General features: G+C 41.4%; 1 protein-coding gene across 1 annotated transcript; it reads left to right on the top strand.

Annotated features, from left to right (window-relative positions):
* The first annotated feature begins 11 nt into the window (after positions 1-11).
* sypl1 (synaptophysin-like 1) lies at positions 12-10380 on the top strand. Its single transcript, XM_040151508.1, has 6 exons — positions 12-374; positions 6044-6162; positions 6329-6533; positions 6689-6880; positions 7667-7799; positions 9151-10380. The coding sequence occupies exons 1-5, from the start codon at positions 303-305 to the stop codon at positions 7796-7798; spliced, it is 720 nt and encodes a 239-aa protein (XP_040007442.1). The 5' UTR covers positions 12-302; the 3' UTR covers position 7799; positions 9151-10380.
* Positions 10381-13421: the final 3041 nt, after the last annotated feature.

Genomic DNA, 13421 nt, shown 5'->3' with positions numbered 1-13421 from the left:
CGCACGAATGACATTCCTCTGCCGTTAAAGGCTCCCCGAAACGCGTGAGAGCTGCGTCCCCGGTGACCGGAATGATCTGACTCCCCCCGGCGAGTTAGGACTTTGCGTTTGGACGAAGTGCGATTGTAAAAGTCGCTCTCAGGCCACTTGGTGCGGCCATTTCTTGCAGCGTTCAGCAGTGAAACCCACGTCATTCTGTCAAACACCCCCCTCCCCTCTTTTTTTTTTCCCCCCTCCCTGTTGGACCAACATCCAGAGTTTGGAAAACAGCTGGATAGAGATCTTGGATCCGGAGCGCAATCATGATGACCGGATTTCGGCTGAACATGTCGCCGCTGAAGGAGCCTCTGGGCTTCGTCAAACTGGTGGAGTGGGTAAGTTAGATGCACATAAGCGTGTGTGTGTGTGTGTGTGTGTGTGTGTGAGACAGTGAGTTTTTCTGTGGTGAAGTGTGTGTCATACAAAGAGGACAGGGAGGTTGACTCCTTTCCTTGGTACTTGGAATCCCCCCCCCCCCCCGGCTTTTTTTTTTTTTTTTTTTTTAACCCAAGAAATTGAAAAAAAAAAGGTCTCATAATCTTTCAGGAGAAATTTGTTAAAAACGAAGATGGCTAAAATATTTATAAACCATAGCTTTGTGACACATTCATGGAGAGCGCACATCAACTTTCTTCCTACCTTGCTTCCAGCTGTGCGGCTTAGTTTTTACACAACGTATAATCTCATACTGCAAAGTAGGAATAAAAATGTGCGCACCAAATGTAATTTAGTTAACAAAACTGTTAACTGTTTGAGTGTTGATCGCACAAGAACAAGCAGGATAAATACCCAATAATATGCCCGTTATGACGATACGTTAGGTGTTTCTTCAAACTCTATTTGCCTTCTTCCATTTGCCGCAAATTGGGATCTTCGAGAGTCAGAGATTGAAAGTGAGGATAAACTTTGTCTGACATGGAAAAGTCGGCTGAAGTGGGTTCAGCTCCGTGCAGCTGCATTCGGTGGTGGCGTGGGCCTGCCCTCTCGGAGGACAACGGTTATAGATTAATGCATCGCTCACCAATAATTTACTGCCGAAATAACTGTGCGGGCGATTGAGGCATTTTGACTGCTCGTGTACACACTGTCGCACTCACACTCCCATTTCGCGGATCATGAGAGACTGTGCACCAGTTTTTCTTCCGAAAAAGTCCAGTAATCAGTTTTGCTCCGCATTAACTGGGTCAGAGGAATCCGGTGTGGGGAATGCAGCTCAGCCAGTTTTCTCTCAGCTGTTCTCTTTTTCTCATAACACACACACACACACACACACACACACAGACTCATTCGGAGCTACAGAGCAGTAGTAACACCCAGTCATCTGACTCAGGACAAGGCTGCGTGTGTATGTGTGTGTGTCTGTGTTTTTCACTGTGTTGGCCTTATATAACCCTTATTTAATGCAAAATATTTCTTATTCACAAGGGGCTGGATGATAAATTGTGTGCAGGAAAATTCACTCATTTAATGCTGGGAGCTTCCTGTGTGTTAACACAGGGGTCCTCCACACAATACTACTAATGGCTACATTAAACATTATTAGCTGGGTCCAGGGGTGAGTTTGAGTCACCTGCAGAATGAGGCCAATACCAAGCAATAGTTGAACAAACACTAAAATATCACGATTAAAAAAAGTCATCTCGGAAGATGATTTATTGATTACTTAAAGACAAGTTTTTATTATAGGCACCATTTGGTAGATTATTTAAAAACATTCCAATGCATTATCGAAATAGTAATTGCCTATTCTACACAAAAAAGCTGAAGGTACATTATTTACTTTCAGGTGACCCCAGCATATCTGCGGTGTAATTACACTGATACAGATCAGAAAAAAATTAGAATGTGTAATTTCCGGGTTTGCGTGAGCATATTTGTTCATAGCCACATTTCATGCTTCGTGTTAGAGCTGAAATGATTAGTCAATTAGTCAAAACCGGCATTTCGTTTTTATTTCATTATCAAGATCGCAATCAGCATATTCATTGGTCATGAAAATGATCATCAGTTGCAGCCCCATGCTTTTTGCAGCTGTTCACTTCTTTCTTACAAACAAACATTCAACTATTTAATCGTGGCCTAAAACAAAACACTTCTTTCACTAAGAGAGGTTCTGAACTTGATGCCGGTGCACGCATGCTCAGCAAAGCGTCCATGAGTAAACACGTAATTGTTCAAACAATGCATGTTCTGTACGCAGTGCGTATGGTCCAGTTGCTTTTAAACAGCAAATTACTAAAGTAATTGCTGGGTTCTGACAAATGGTTTATCACCACCACCGCTGATGAAGTTGCAGACTATCCAGCAGGTTGACTAAAATTCCAAGATTTTGTCCACCTAATGTGTAAACTGCTTGTGAGTGTTCTACGTGGAAATGCGTTTCCCTGGCACACAGCTGACTTGGCCTAAACACTTATACCTCCCTGGATATTATCTACCATACAGCAGTATACAGGAGGGAGGGTTTTGGAGTGTAAAAAACGCTACACGGTTGCCCCATTCACTCAACATGTTGAATAATGATGATAAAGCTGTTTCTCTCTCTTTTTGGACTTGTGACAATTTCGTGTAACTCTGCCAAGAGAGGGAGAGCCAGATTTGCGAGGCTCGTGGGGGAAACCCAGTGGCAAAGTGGGCACATGTTCCAGTGGCTTTGGGGGTTTTGGTCAGACTGAGCTGGACTCAGTGACCTCTGTGTAAGAACGGAAGGGCCTGTGGCTGATCATCCTGTTTCTAAGAAGATATTTCAGATTTTTTTTTTCTTTTTTTACAGGTCCCTCTCAGAAGCAGTCATTCTGTTTAGTAATAGGTTCCCTCCCAATTGTTTGCTTCTCGTGCAGGAACCCGTAACTTAAGTTCTATTGTATACTGTGAGGGCCTGCTATGTGTGCAAATTGACGATGTTCTGTCACCGCTTGGTTATGAGTAAGGACTGCTTTTAATTTCATTTGGCAGTCTCAGGAATGTGCACAGATTTGTATAGAGGGGTTTGCAGATGTCTGAGATGCCTAAGATAAAGGCCTAAGCCCTGGCAAGGTACTGCTGAGTGTCCACAGTCTTTTGCAATCCGCTATGTTTGGAGAATGTGTTGCTACCTGTAGCCTTATTTACAACTGAACTGGGATATTGGAAACCTGACAAAACACTCAACTGTCCGACAGTGTTTGTGCAGTCTAGTATTTATGCCGTTCAAATATGTGAGCATACGCAAAATAGTGAAAATATCGATGTGTGTTTGGTTCAAGCTGTTACAGTTGTTCGTGCTTTGGCTCCATGACCTCGTAGTGGGAGAGTGACAGAGTCTGTGAAACAGGAACTTGAGAGAAGTAGCTTACTGTGGTGTGTAGCCAGAAAAACAGGAAGTGGCAGCCAGTGACATCTGGAGAAACATCTGGAGAGAGGCCTTGAGGTGTGTGTGTTGGGGGGGGTATGCAGACGTACAGTATGTGTGTATGTACATGTGTGATGTGATGCCAAGGGCTAAAAGTTGAGCTGCCCCTGTGGTAAGCACTTTTCGTGGATGTGAGTATGTGTGATACATTTGTGCTGATGAAACAGAATTTAAGAGGTCGGTTAAAAGTTTTTATTTTAAAATTTTTGGTTTGGTGTGCCCTGGTGTGAAAAGACTATGGTGCGTGTCCTTACCTCGCAACGTGCGGTGTGAATCAAAGACCCTTTTCCTTGTCGCATTTTGTAAGCCACTATAATTGCAGTACAAAAAGAAAAAGGTCATCTCAACCTTAAAGCTGCTATAATCAATATTTTTACATTAATAATGGGTCAAATGACTACGTGTAATGTGAAAGGGGTCGCTCCTAGTGCCGAACCCACAGAGAGCTATCAACCAAGTTTGCGCTTCTCTATTCTGCGGAGAGTCGTAGCGCCATTTAACCCTTGTTTCGATTTTTGCAGCCCGTAACATTACTGTTTTGGATCACTGTCACCACTCTCACTATTCATTAGTGTTGTGTCCAGCCGCAGCAGAGCCTAGCACCAAACAGCAGACAAGACAACTGTAGAGAGAGCAAATGCAAAAGAGATTGGCCGAGGACTGCTGCCACACCAATCCGGGTTTCAAAAACTAAAAAAAGGAGAGGTTAGATTTGTATTTTGCTTTGCGATCAATAAGTCATAACCCAAAAAATACCAAGGCACACTGCTTTGCGCAAGCTAAAACGCTTTTAATAAATGCGCTCAGTGCCTGCTCTTTCCAACTCTTCATCAGGTCAAGTACAAGTCTCGCGTCCCTCCTTTTTTTTAGCAGCCAGACCAAGTTCGCGACTAGCTGGTGAACATAGCGGAGGATTAAGCAGCTAGAGAGCCAGATATTTCCCTCAGGAGTGGGTGGAGAGCTAAAAGGAGAGTGAATATTGCACTTGTATTTGTCAGGTGGCCAGAAACACGACTCCAATTGGATACTAAAGTTGCTTTGTGTCTGCTAGATGTGCAGATAAGCCACTGTTTGCTACACCAGCTCTTTAAGGTAATATTAGGGGTGAGAGTTGTGTTTACAGCTTATTGTGTTGCCCACAGGGGGCCAAAAAAAATCAATTAATAAAGGTTTAAGATGTTTCCAGGAAAACAGGGATATTAAAAACAGGATTCTATAACCTTCTGTATTCTTTACTGCAGTTTGTTTCCTATATTCCTACAATAGAAATATCGATTTATAGGATAAGCATCATGTCCAACTGCAAGACATACAGCTATAGCTGCTTCGTGAAGCACGAATAGCAGCTCTGCTTCAAGCTCCACTCTGTGATGTTGAATCTTTGCATTGGTGTTGTACCGTGGCACAGCTGTCACACAGGAAGCCTCAGTTAGGAGGTACAATGGTGGGCCGAGACATGACGCTGTGCGTGTTGAGAATGGGTGAAAACTGTTTAACAACATGTTTTGGGAAGACCAAAAGTCGCCCTGAGCAGTGTGCTGTGCTTCGCAGCGCAGATTCTCAGGGCCGGGCCATCTTTACCCGTGACGATGCAAAATATCAGTGAGCGTCCGGATGAGCCTGAAACCCACTGAATTATATGATCACTGCGTCTCCTACTGCGGTTTGAGGGTTAAGCCTAGTAGTGGCCGCCCCGACTAGAAGAATTTAGTATTTGGTGGTTTTAAGGGGAGTATTACTGTCACATGATCTACACGCTGAATTAGATGCTTTTGTGCCCCTGCAAGAAAGAATTCAAGGGACGAATGGCAGCATGAGTATAGCCATGTAAGTCCCATTTTTATGATATAGCAGTCCAGAGAACATTTACCCAAACATCTTTTCAGATTATGTAAGCTAAAAGTGTTGTTTTGTTGTGTGCAAAATTATATTGTTGGTTAAAGAAATATACTGGATTTTATCGTGCCATTATAAGGGATTTAACTGTCTGGCCCACTCATTAAAATCCTTGAAAATCTTACTTTTTTATAAGCAAAGCACTCGAGAATTTCTTTTGGCAGTCTCAGAAATGTTCACAGATTGGTATACAGAGGTTTGCAGATGTCTGACATTCCTAAGATAAAGGCCTAAGCATTGGCAAGGTTCTGCTGTGTGTCCACAGTCTTTGGATCCTGTAAAAACTGTCGATTAGTGCATTTTATATCCAGCAACTATGCCCCGCTTGTAAGAGAAAAACACTGGCCATCAGTCGATCCCTCGGGCTCTTTACTGCTGATGTTGCCTTTGGTTGCCAACTTTGTTCTGTGTGTGTGACGTTGTGGTGATGTTACACTGTTGCTGTCAAACCTGTGTTGTCCCAGAAAACATCCATGCAGGGTGGATCTCAGTTGAAATAGGTTGGGATTGGTTAGGGTTTTCTTTTACCAATCAATGTCATTCGGTGAAAGTGTTTTTGCATTTTAGGTTTGTTAAAAGGGAATATTAAATATCCCACCCTCCTCTGGAGCAAATCTTCACTGTCTTAAGTTTCTTGATTTTCAGCTGAACAGGGTTTTTTCTCCTATCTCTCAACCATTTCCCTCATCTCTCGCTCTCTCGTGTCTGTCCAAACAGCTCACGGCCATATTTGCTTTTGGAAGTTGTGGTGGATTCTCAGGGAGGAACATCGTATCTCTCTTCTGCGGCGATGGGAGGAATGAAACTCTCAGTGCCAACTTCCACTACCCATTTAGGTGAGAATCTCTACGCACTCTTGTGTGATTTGTTGTGGTTTTCATCAACAGATACAGCTTTGAGGTGTCGCAGCCTAACTGCTCAGTCAGAAAAGACCATTTTCGAAGCACTGGAAACACAACAGTGAACAGTAATTTTTAACCTTCCATTTTGTATTCTGGCCAGGTTAAGCCAAGTCCCGCTCGTCGAGGGAAACACCACTATTTGTAACCACTCTGTCACGACGACTCACATGGTGGGAGACTCAGCCTCCTCAGCCGAGTTCTTTGTGGGTATCGCTATTGTCTGCTTCCTGTACAGCATGGTGGCTCTGTTGGTTTATTTAGGCTACATGCACGTCTACAAGGACTCTGACTTTGGACCCATTTTTGTGAGTACTTATTTTACTTCCTGGTTTTTTCCAATAGACAAACTTCAATCAAAAGCCTGAAATTGCTAACTTTTCAGATTAGGACGTGTGGGTCACTGAAAAATGAGACTCGTAACTTCTGTCTGTTGAGCCTGTGTGTCCGGCCTTGTTTCCAGGACTTTGTGGTCACAGCGATCCTGGTCTTCCTGTGGCTAGTGTGCTCATCTGCCTGGGCGAAGGGCCTGCAGAATGTGAAGGACGCCACAGACACTGAAGGCATCAGTGCCACGCTGGCGCTCTGCAAGGGCAGCAACATCACCTGTGAGGTCACGGAGTTTGCCAGCATGCGAACCCTCAACATCTCGGTGGTGAGAGGAAATACAAAGCAGCTTTCCAAGATGACAGTTTTAAGTTTTTTGTTATACTTGCACCAACCTTTTTTAAAAGTAAAGGGGACCTCCAACAATTTCAAATCAACGTCTGTTTACTTACTACTACATGAGTGAAAAAAGTTGTGCAAAGCCTTTTGTGGCTCGAGAGTGTGGAGTCTAATAAATTGCCTCTAGTAATGCCACTCTTTTAACTTTACTTGTCAAATGTTTCTGTTCAAGCCCATCGGAAGGATTAATGAAATAATTTGTTTTTCAATGTCAGCACTGCCCGAGCTCCTTGCTTTTCCTCTGACCTGTGAACCTGAATATTTGGCCTGTAGAACGGCTATTTGTTTAAAAAAAAAAAATAAACGTCAGTGATTCTGGCATTGGCCCATCACTCCATTTTCTGTAACAGTAAACTAACAGGCAGCAGCAAAAACATCGAGCAGCCTGACTCACGGTCATGCAACACTGAGCAATAGCACTTTCATTCTCTTCAGACACTGTGCTCTACTCACCATTTTCTGTGTCACAAGTTCAAAGCAAATGTGTTGGGCTGAAGTTCAGTGAACATAAATGTGACCACAGGTTATGTCCTTAAACTGTCCTAGAAAGCTGGGTTTGTGACCGATATACTGTAAAACACATTAATATATCAAAATTCAAAAATGTGTTAAATCAATTTTTTTTTTCAAATTTACACTATATCATAACACGTCCTCCTTTATTAAAAGTATTAGTATTATTAAACTATAGCTTTTTCTGTTGTTATTCTTCCAGGTGTTTGGCTACCTCAACATGTTTGTGTGGGCGGGCAACGCCTGGTTTGTGTACAAGGAGACTCGTTGGCACTCTCAGAAATTCTCATCCCAGTCTGGACATGGAAGACAACAGGTCCCTGCACCCATCTAATGTACAGTATACATACAGCAATACAAAAAGACATAGTCATGTAAAAATACTCACAGACACAACAACTGAAATGCATGCACCACACACGGAACAAAATCAGTCACACACACTCAATTATGCGTACGTGTATTGTACATGTATGTATAAATGTGCACATAGACATAAACCAACTTACATGCACATACAAAACATGTTCTGTGAGTATAATGAAGACAGACAAAATGAAGGATAACTTGATAGATGGGCAATTTAACAACTGTTGTGCTTCTGGATTTGGATCTTATCAGTACAGTAGTAGCTGTGTAGGTAGTACACAGAGCTGAACTGGTACTTTGTAACCTAAAATGACTTGACTAGATGTCATATAATTCCTTGCACATTCATGACATACTAGAACTGAGAATACTTCTGAAAGAAATGTAGATTTCCCCCAAATATTCCTCTTGATTGTAAGTAACCCCGCAGCAGTAGGACATGTGGAGAGAAGAACCTAGGGTTTAAAGGTGCTATATGTAATTATTTTTGTTTAAAACATTAAAAAAATTAACTAAAATTATCAACAGGATTTGAAGAAATAACAGTTTTGACGTCATGTCAAAGACGTCTGTGCATTGTTTTGCAGAGATATCATCTGAATTATCATGCTAACCAGCTAGCCCCAGCCCGTCTTGTAATGCTAACGTTGGCTAACTAGCGATAGCAAACACCTACATACAGCATCTTTAATGTCTTCACGTGTGCCCATATTTTTACCACATCCTGTAGCAACACCAATGCATTTAGTATGTCAAATCCTTTTAAAGTGCCATTTTACAACCATTCCGAGATCGTTTCCTATGCTTTAGCAAGCAATACATGCACAGGCTACGACCAAATGTCACGAGCTTTATAGCAGCATTGTGGCTTGTGTTTATGAAGAGAGGTTTTCTTACATCCTCTGGTTCCATTTTAAAATACTGGTTCCATTTGTTATGCTTAATTACATACTGATGAATGTAAGGTACTTTGAACTCATCTCTTTTTTTTTCTAGCCAGATTTTCATTTTTAACAACTGCCGCAATAAAGAAAATGTGATCAAGGTTTTCAGGGTAACACAGAGGCTAATGCTATTAACTATGAGGCATAATGTCATAATCCTTTATACCATGTATTTCAGAAAAATTTACATTCATTGACAAATATTGCATAAATTTGATATAGGTTGTGAAATTTATTCATGCATTTGCCTCAGTGTTAAATCTTATTTTTTGCACACATTGTATATTTTTGGATACAAAGCACTTGTGTTTCCAGAGAGTGATGCACTCAAATATGCATTCGTTTTTTCTGTCCTTCTTTGGCTCTCTCACAGTGAGTCCCGTTGCCCCCTAGTGGTTGTTATCAGATATGGAAACGTCTGCACAAGACTAAACTAGGATTATTCAGTAACGACACCAGTGTGGAGATGTCCTCTTTCTCGTAGTACGTTGATGAGGTGAATCCATAAGAGTTTTTACTCTCAAAGATGCTCCTCGGCAAGGTAAAGCTGTGCATTCAAGCAGACGAGTTAAATTGTTAAGCTTTAAGACACTAAGACATACACTGTGTAAAAATGCCTCCAACCCAAATATTAGGGAAGGTAGCGTGTACATTAAGTGTATAATATCCTTATCACAACATGCACATTGCACTCTTATGGCGCTTAATTTGCATTGATGATATCCCTCTAAGCGCTATGAGAGTGTAAAACCATAAAGAATACTTGATTGAGAGTTGGGTACTTAATTAATTCAGGAAGGTGATGCTGTGTGAGTGCAGCCAGAGTTTGAAATCTTTCAGTTCCTCCGAAGGCTTTGATTTATTTAGCATCTACCAAAGTACCAGTTAAAGGATAAATCCTTCCTTTTCTTGTAATACCATGTTGAATGTAGTAGAAACTTGCTCTTGCTTTTCAATCGTTTTTTTTTCTTTTTTTGCATCACTGTTAAACAGAAACTATTTTGCCAAAGCAATATTTTCTTTTTTCCTGTTTAAGCTTATTTCATATCTGTGATGTTAAATCAATAATCCTGTTGTTGTTCGAACCAGTCCGTCTTGTTTTTTGATTTTCTAGTTTTTTTGAATCCTCCATGAGACACTAAACAGTGAGCTGCTGTAGTGTTTTTTAAACTCTGTCACTTTCTTTGTTTTATTTTTCATTTTCAGTATATGTAGACAGTTAGTTTGATTGGTTTTTGATTTTCATCTTTTTCTATTGACTTTATTGTAAAAAATGTATGTTGGATGGTGTTTCTAATTCATTTAACTTTGCTGAAGGACAAACTTAAATGAAACAACAACTGTGTGTGTCGTACTGGTTATGCCGCTGCTCTTTTGTAGTCATCATCCAACACACTATAGCTTTGTCAATGATTCCTATGCATTTAACCTGCCAAACTGTCTTATTCAAGAGAGACATACACTCTGTGAAATGACAAATTTCAATGTACCTTTGTTTTTTAAATAAAAATTAATGATTTTTTCATTAATCTCTTTAGTGAACCTCTTATCCATCTGCAAATTTGCATGTGGTTGTATGTGTGCATATACATGTCTGTGACTGTGCCTGTAAGTGTGTGTGTCTATCACTCTAAAGTACGTACATGTAATGGAATGATTATTCTAACTTCTTATTTTAACTCTATTCAACTTTAGTTTCATTCCATATTTTTCACAATGGCCCTGTGTGAAATTGAAGATTTTCAGTTGCAGTACAGGTGATGAAGATGTAAACGTCTAAAAAAAATACAAAATTGAACTTTTCGGACTCTGTTTGGTAGGTAACAAAAGAAAGCGTTTGGAGACATGGAAGCATCTGTGACTCAAAACCATTACTATGCCCCCTAAAGAGACAGAGAAATAGTACATTGTATTTCCTGGTTTGTCCTGTGACCTTCTGATTTGTCTTATGACCTTAGTGATCATTATGTGGAAACACACACACAACATTGTGGTTGAGTCGTCCTTTGTACGTGTGTGTGAGAGAGAAAAAGAGACAGAAGGGAGGAAAGAAAAATGGTAGAGACGTGTGCTGGCGTCTGTATGAGAATGACATGAAAGACTGCTTTTGACCACAGATTATCAAAAGAAATTTGTATGGACTGGTGTGTGTGTTTGTGTGTGCGTGTGTGTGGGGCTTGTTTTACTATATCCGTGGGGTCTGAAAACGGGGAGCCTTTTACACTTGTGTTGTCCGAAAGCTTTGTGAGAACCAAAATAGTGGACCCCACAAGTTTAGGTGGCTGTTTGAGGGTTAAGACTTGGTTTAAGGGTTTAGGTTAGGGTAATGGTTAGGGAATGCATTATGTCAATGACGGGTCCCCATGGATATAGTAAAACAAGGATGTGTGTATATGTGTGTATGTGGATTTGACCTGATTTGATACATCAGTATAAGCTAATCAAATCTAGTCATTTCCTCTGAATCTCCACCCATCTCTGGTCTTCTCTCTTCCCTGATTTGGCGAAAAAAGACGAGTTCATGCTGCATCATGTGATCAAGGCTGTGTATGCACTGGATTCCTTATTTCTGTTCAGGTTATTTAACAACTGACAGTAATGGATTTGGCACAGACTGTGTCATTTGTGTGTGTGTGTGTGTGTGTGTGTGTGTGTGTGTGTGTGTGTGTGTGTGTGTGTGTGTGTGTGAGAGAGAGAGAGAAAGAGAGAGGGGTCATTTTCTGCATTCAGGGACAATTATGTGAACACTTCCAGAAGAAATCTTGAGACATAACTTTTCAGCATTGCCTTTAGCAAAGTTTTCTTTCTGGTACATTCATTTAGAAGCTGATATTAAGATGTAAGCATCATGCAACTGTACCATAGACCTGTTGTGTTAATGCTGTTAAATAAAAGTTGGATTTAAGTGACAAGGTTCTTCAGTAGTATCATAATTGGAGAGGTATTGTGAGACACTTGACATGAAGTTGCTTGAAAAGGTGACAGCCTATGTGTCACGTCCATCTAGCCTGTGTTTGAAACGCAGGTTCTGTTTCCAGCCACAAGAGGTCAATGCAGTGCCATGGGCTCGACTTACTCAGCCACTCGGAGAAGTGAAACATTCATTTCTCTCAATCCAACCGGCTGACCAGGAGAATTCAGGTGCACTTAACGATTCAGTTTCTCTATTCGCCATTTTTTCATTCAGGTAATAAACTCATGACTGTCGATGAAGCTTTCTCTGTACTGTTCCCCTGTGTGCTTGCATCTTTCCTTCAGCGTCCTATTGCTCAAATGCAAGCAATGTACGTCAGGCCTTTTTCACAAAGTACATTCTGGCATAGCACAGGTGTGGATAGTAAAAACAATGATGGCTGAAGTCGGTTTAGCCGCTTCAGTTTCAGGATCCTGGTACTGTGCATGCTGCCTCACTGTTACACCGTCATGGTTTACTGGGACACCTGAAAAGAACAAAGCCAATATTTAATGTTGTTAGTAGCACCTGTTACCACTATGTATGTTGTTCCTACTATGACAGTTCAATATATCTGCCGTGAAAAAAGGGCTTTGTCCATTGTCTTTCATTGGTTTCCAAGTTGTCCCAGGCAACCCCATTTAAAGATTATCGTCGTTACCGCGAAAGAGAAATGACATAGCTGAGTGCAAAAATAGGCTACAATTAAAATCAATTTTGCTTTGGTGACCCCTTTGTGGCCCTCGGAGAGACCCACGGTTGTTCCAGGTCCCACCTCGGGAACCACTGATTGTGTTGTGTAGGTGTTTTTGTCTGCAGTGGTGTCTAACCTCTGGCCTAACCAGCAGAAGGCTGCTACACAATCCAGGGCTTTTTAGGCCATAATATTACATAATAAAGGGGTACTGGCGTGACCTGACCTGCTCTCTCAAAAATCTCTTGCAGCCATTTCATTGCAACTTCTTGGCAAGCCTTTATAATACTCTACTTTTTTTTTTTTTTTGTAATGAAGCAGAGAGAAGATTTAAATCTTGCACTGGTATGTTTCGGGGTTAAAACAAGAGATTGTACCTAATGTTTCCCACCTCGACCTGGAGAATGAGGCAGCACAGCAGTTTGGAGTTTATGTAACGTGTTCCCTCCAGCCAGGCTTAATTTGTTCTTTACATTTATAAAAGGGGATCAGTAGCCATCACATTTTACTATAGTGTCATAGCATAGCCCCCCCGCATGTGAAGTAGGGATTTTATCATCTGTACTAGGGTCAGACCAGTTGCTGATTGATTTTGTGACCATCAGCAGGTAATAAAGGTTCACATTTACAGTCACAGCGACAGGGCAGGGAGGTCGGCATCCGCCACCCCTTTCGACGGGGTCCCATGTTAACCGGGGAGCTGCTGCGTGTGCACGAGACGCCCGGACGCGCTGTCTAGGCCGCGATGCGTGCGATCCCGGCTTTACCTTATGCGAATACGTCTCCGTATTCGGTAATGTTTTCCGAGATGCTAAGATTGTCACTGCAAAAAACAGTTTGGAATCGAATTTGCACCGAGCCCCCCCATAAACATAAATTAAGTTATTTTTCTCAGTATGTTTTTTTCTCTTTTTAAAAGGATTCGTGGCAGGCAGATATGATAGCCCACTATTACATGTGCTGTTCTTATAATTGGTAGGCTGACCAATGCCCCAGT

The sequence above is a fragment of the Xiphias gladius genome, chromosome 2 (assembly GCF_016859285.1).
Source record: "Xiphias gladius isolate SHS-SW01 ecotype Sanya breed wild chromosome 2, ASM1685928v1, whole genome shotgun sequence".
NCBI classification, from domain to species: domain Eukaryota; kingdom Metazoa; phylum Chordata; class Actinopteri; order Istiophoriformes; family Xiphiidae; genus Xiphias; species Xiphias gladius.
Note: the sequence above shows the minus strand (reverse complement) of the source record. Positions and strands in the feature narration are given on the sequence as shown.

Bases quoted from the DNA above. Each gene is read 5' to 3' on its own strand.
- sypl1 (XM_040151508.1), top strand. From the start codon at position 303: ATGATGACCGGATTTCGGCTGAACATGTCGCCGCTGAAGGAGCCTCTG. The intron at 6,163-6,328 runs GTGAGAATCTCT...TATTCTGGCCAG, and splicing joins AACTTCCACTACCCATTTAG to GTTAAGCCAAGTCCCGCTCG. The intron at 6,881-7,666 runs GTGAGAGGAAAT...TTATTCTTCCAG, and splicing joins GAACCCTCAACATCTCGGTG to GTGTTTGGCTACCTCAACAT.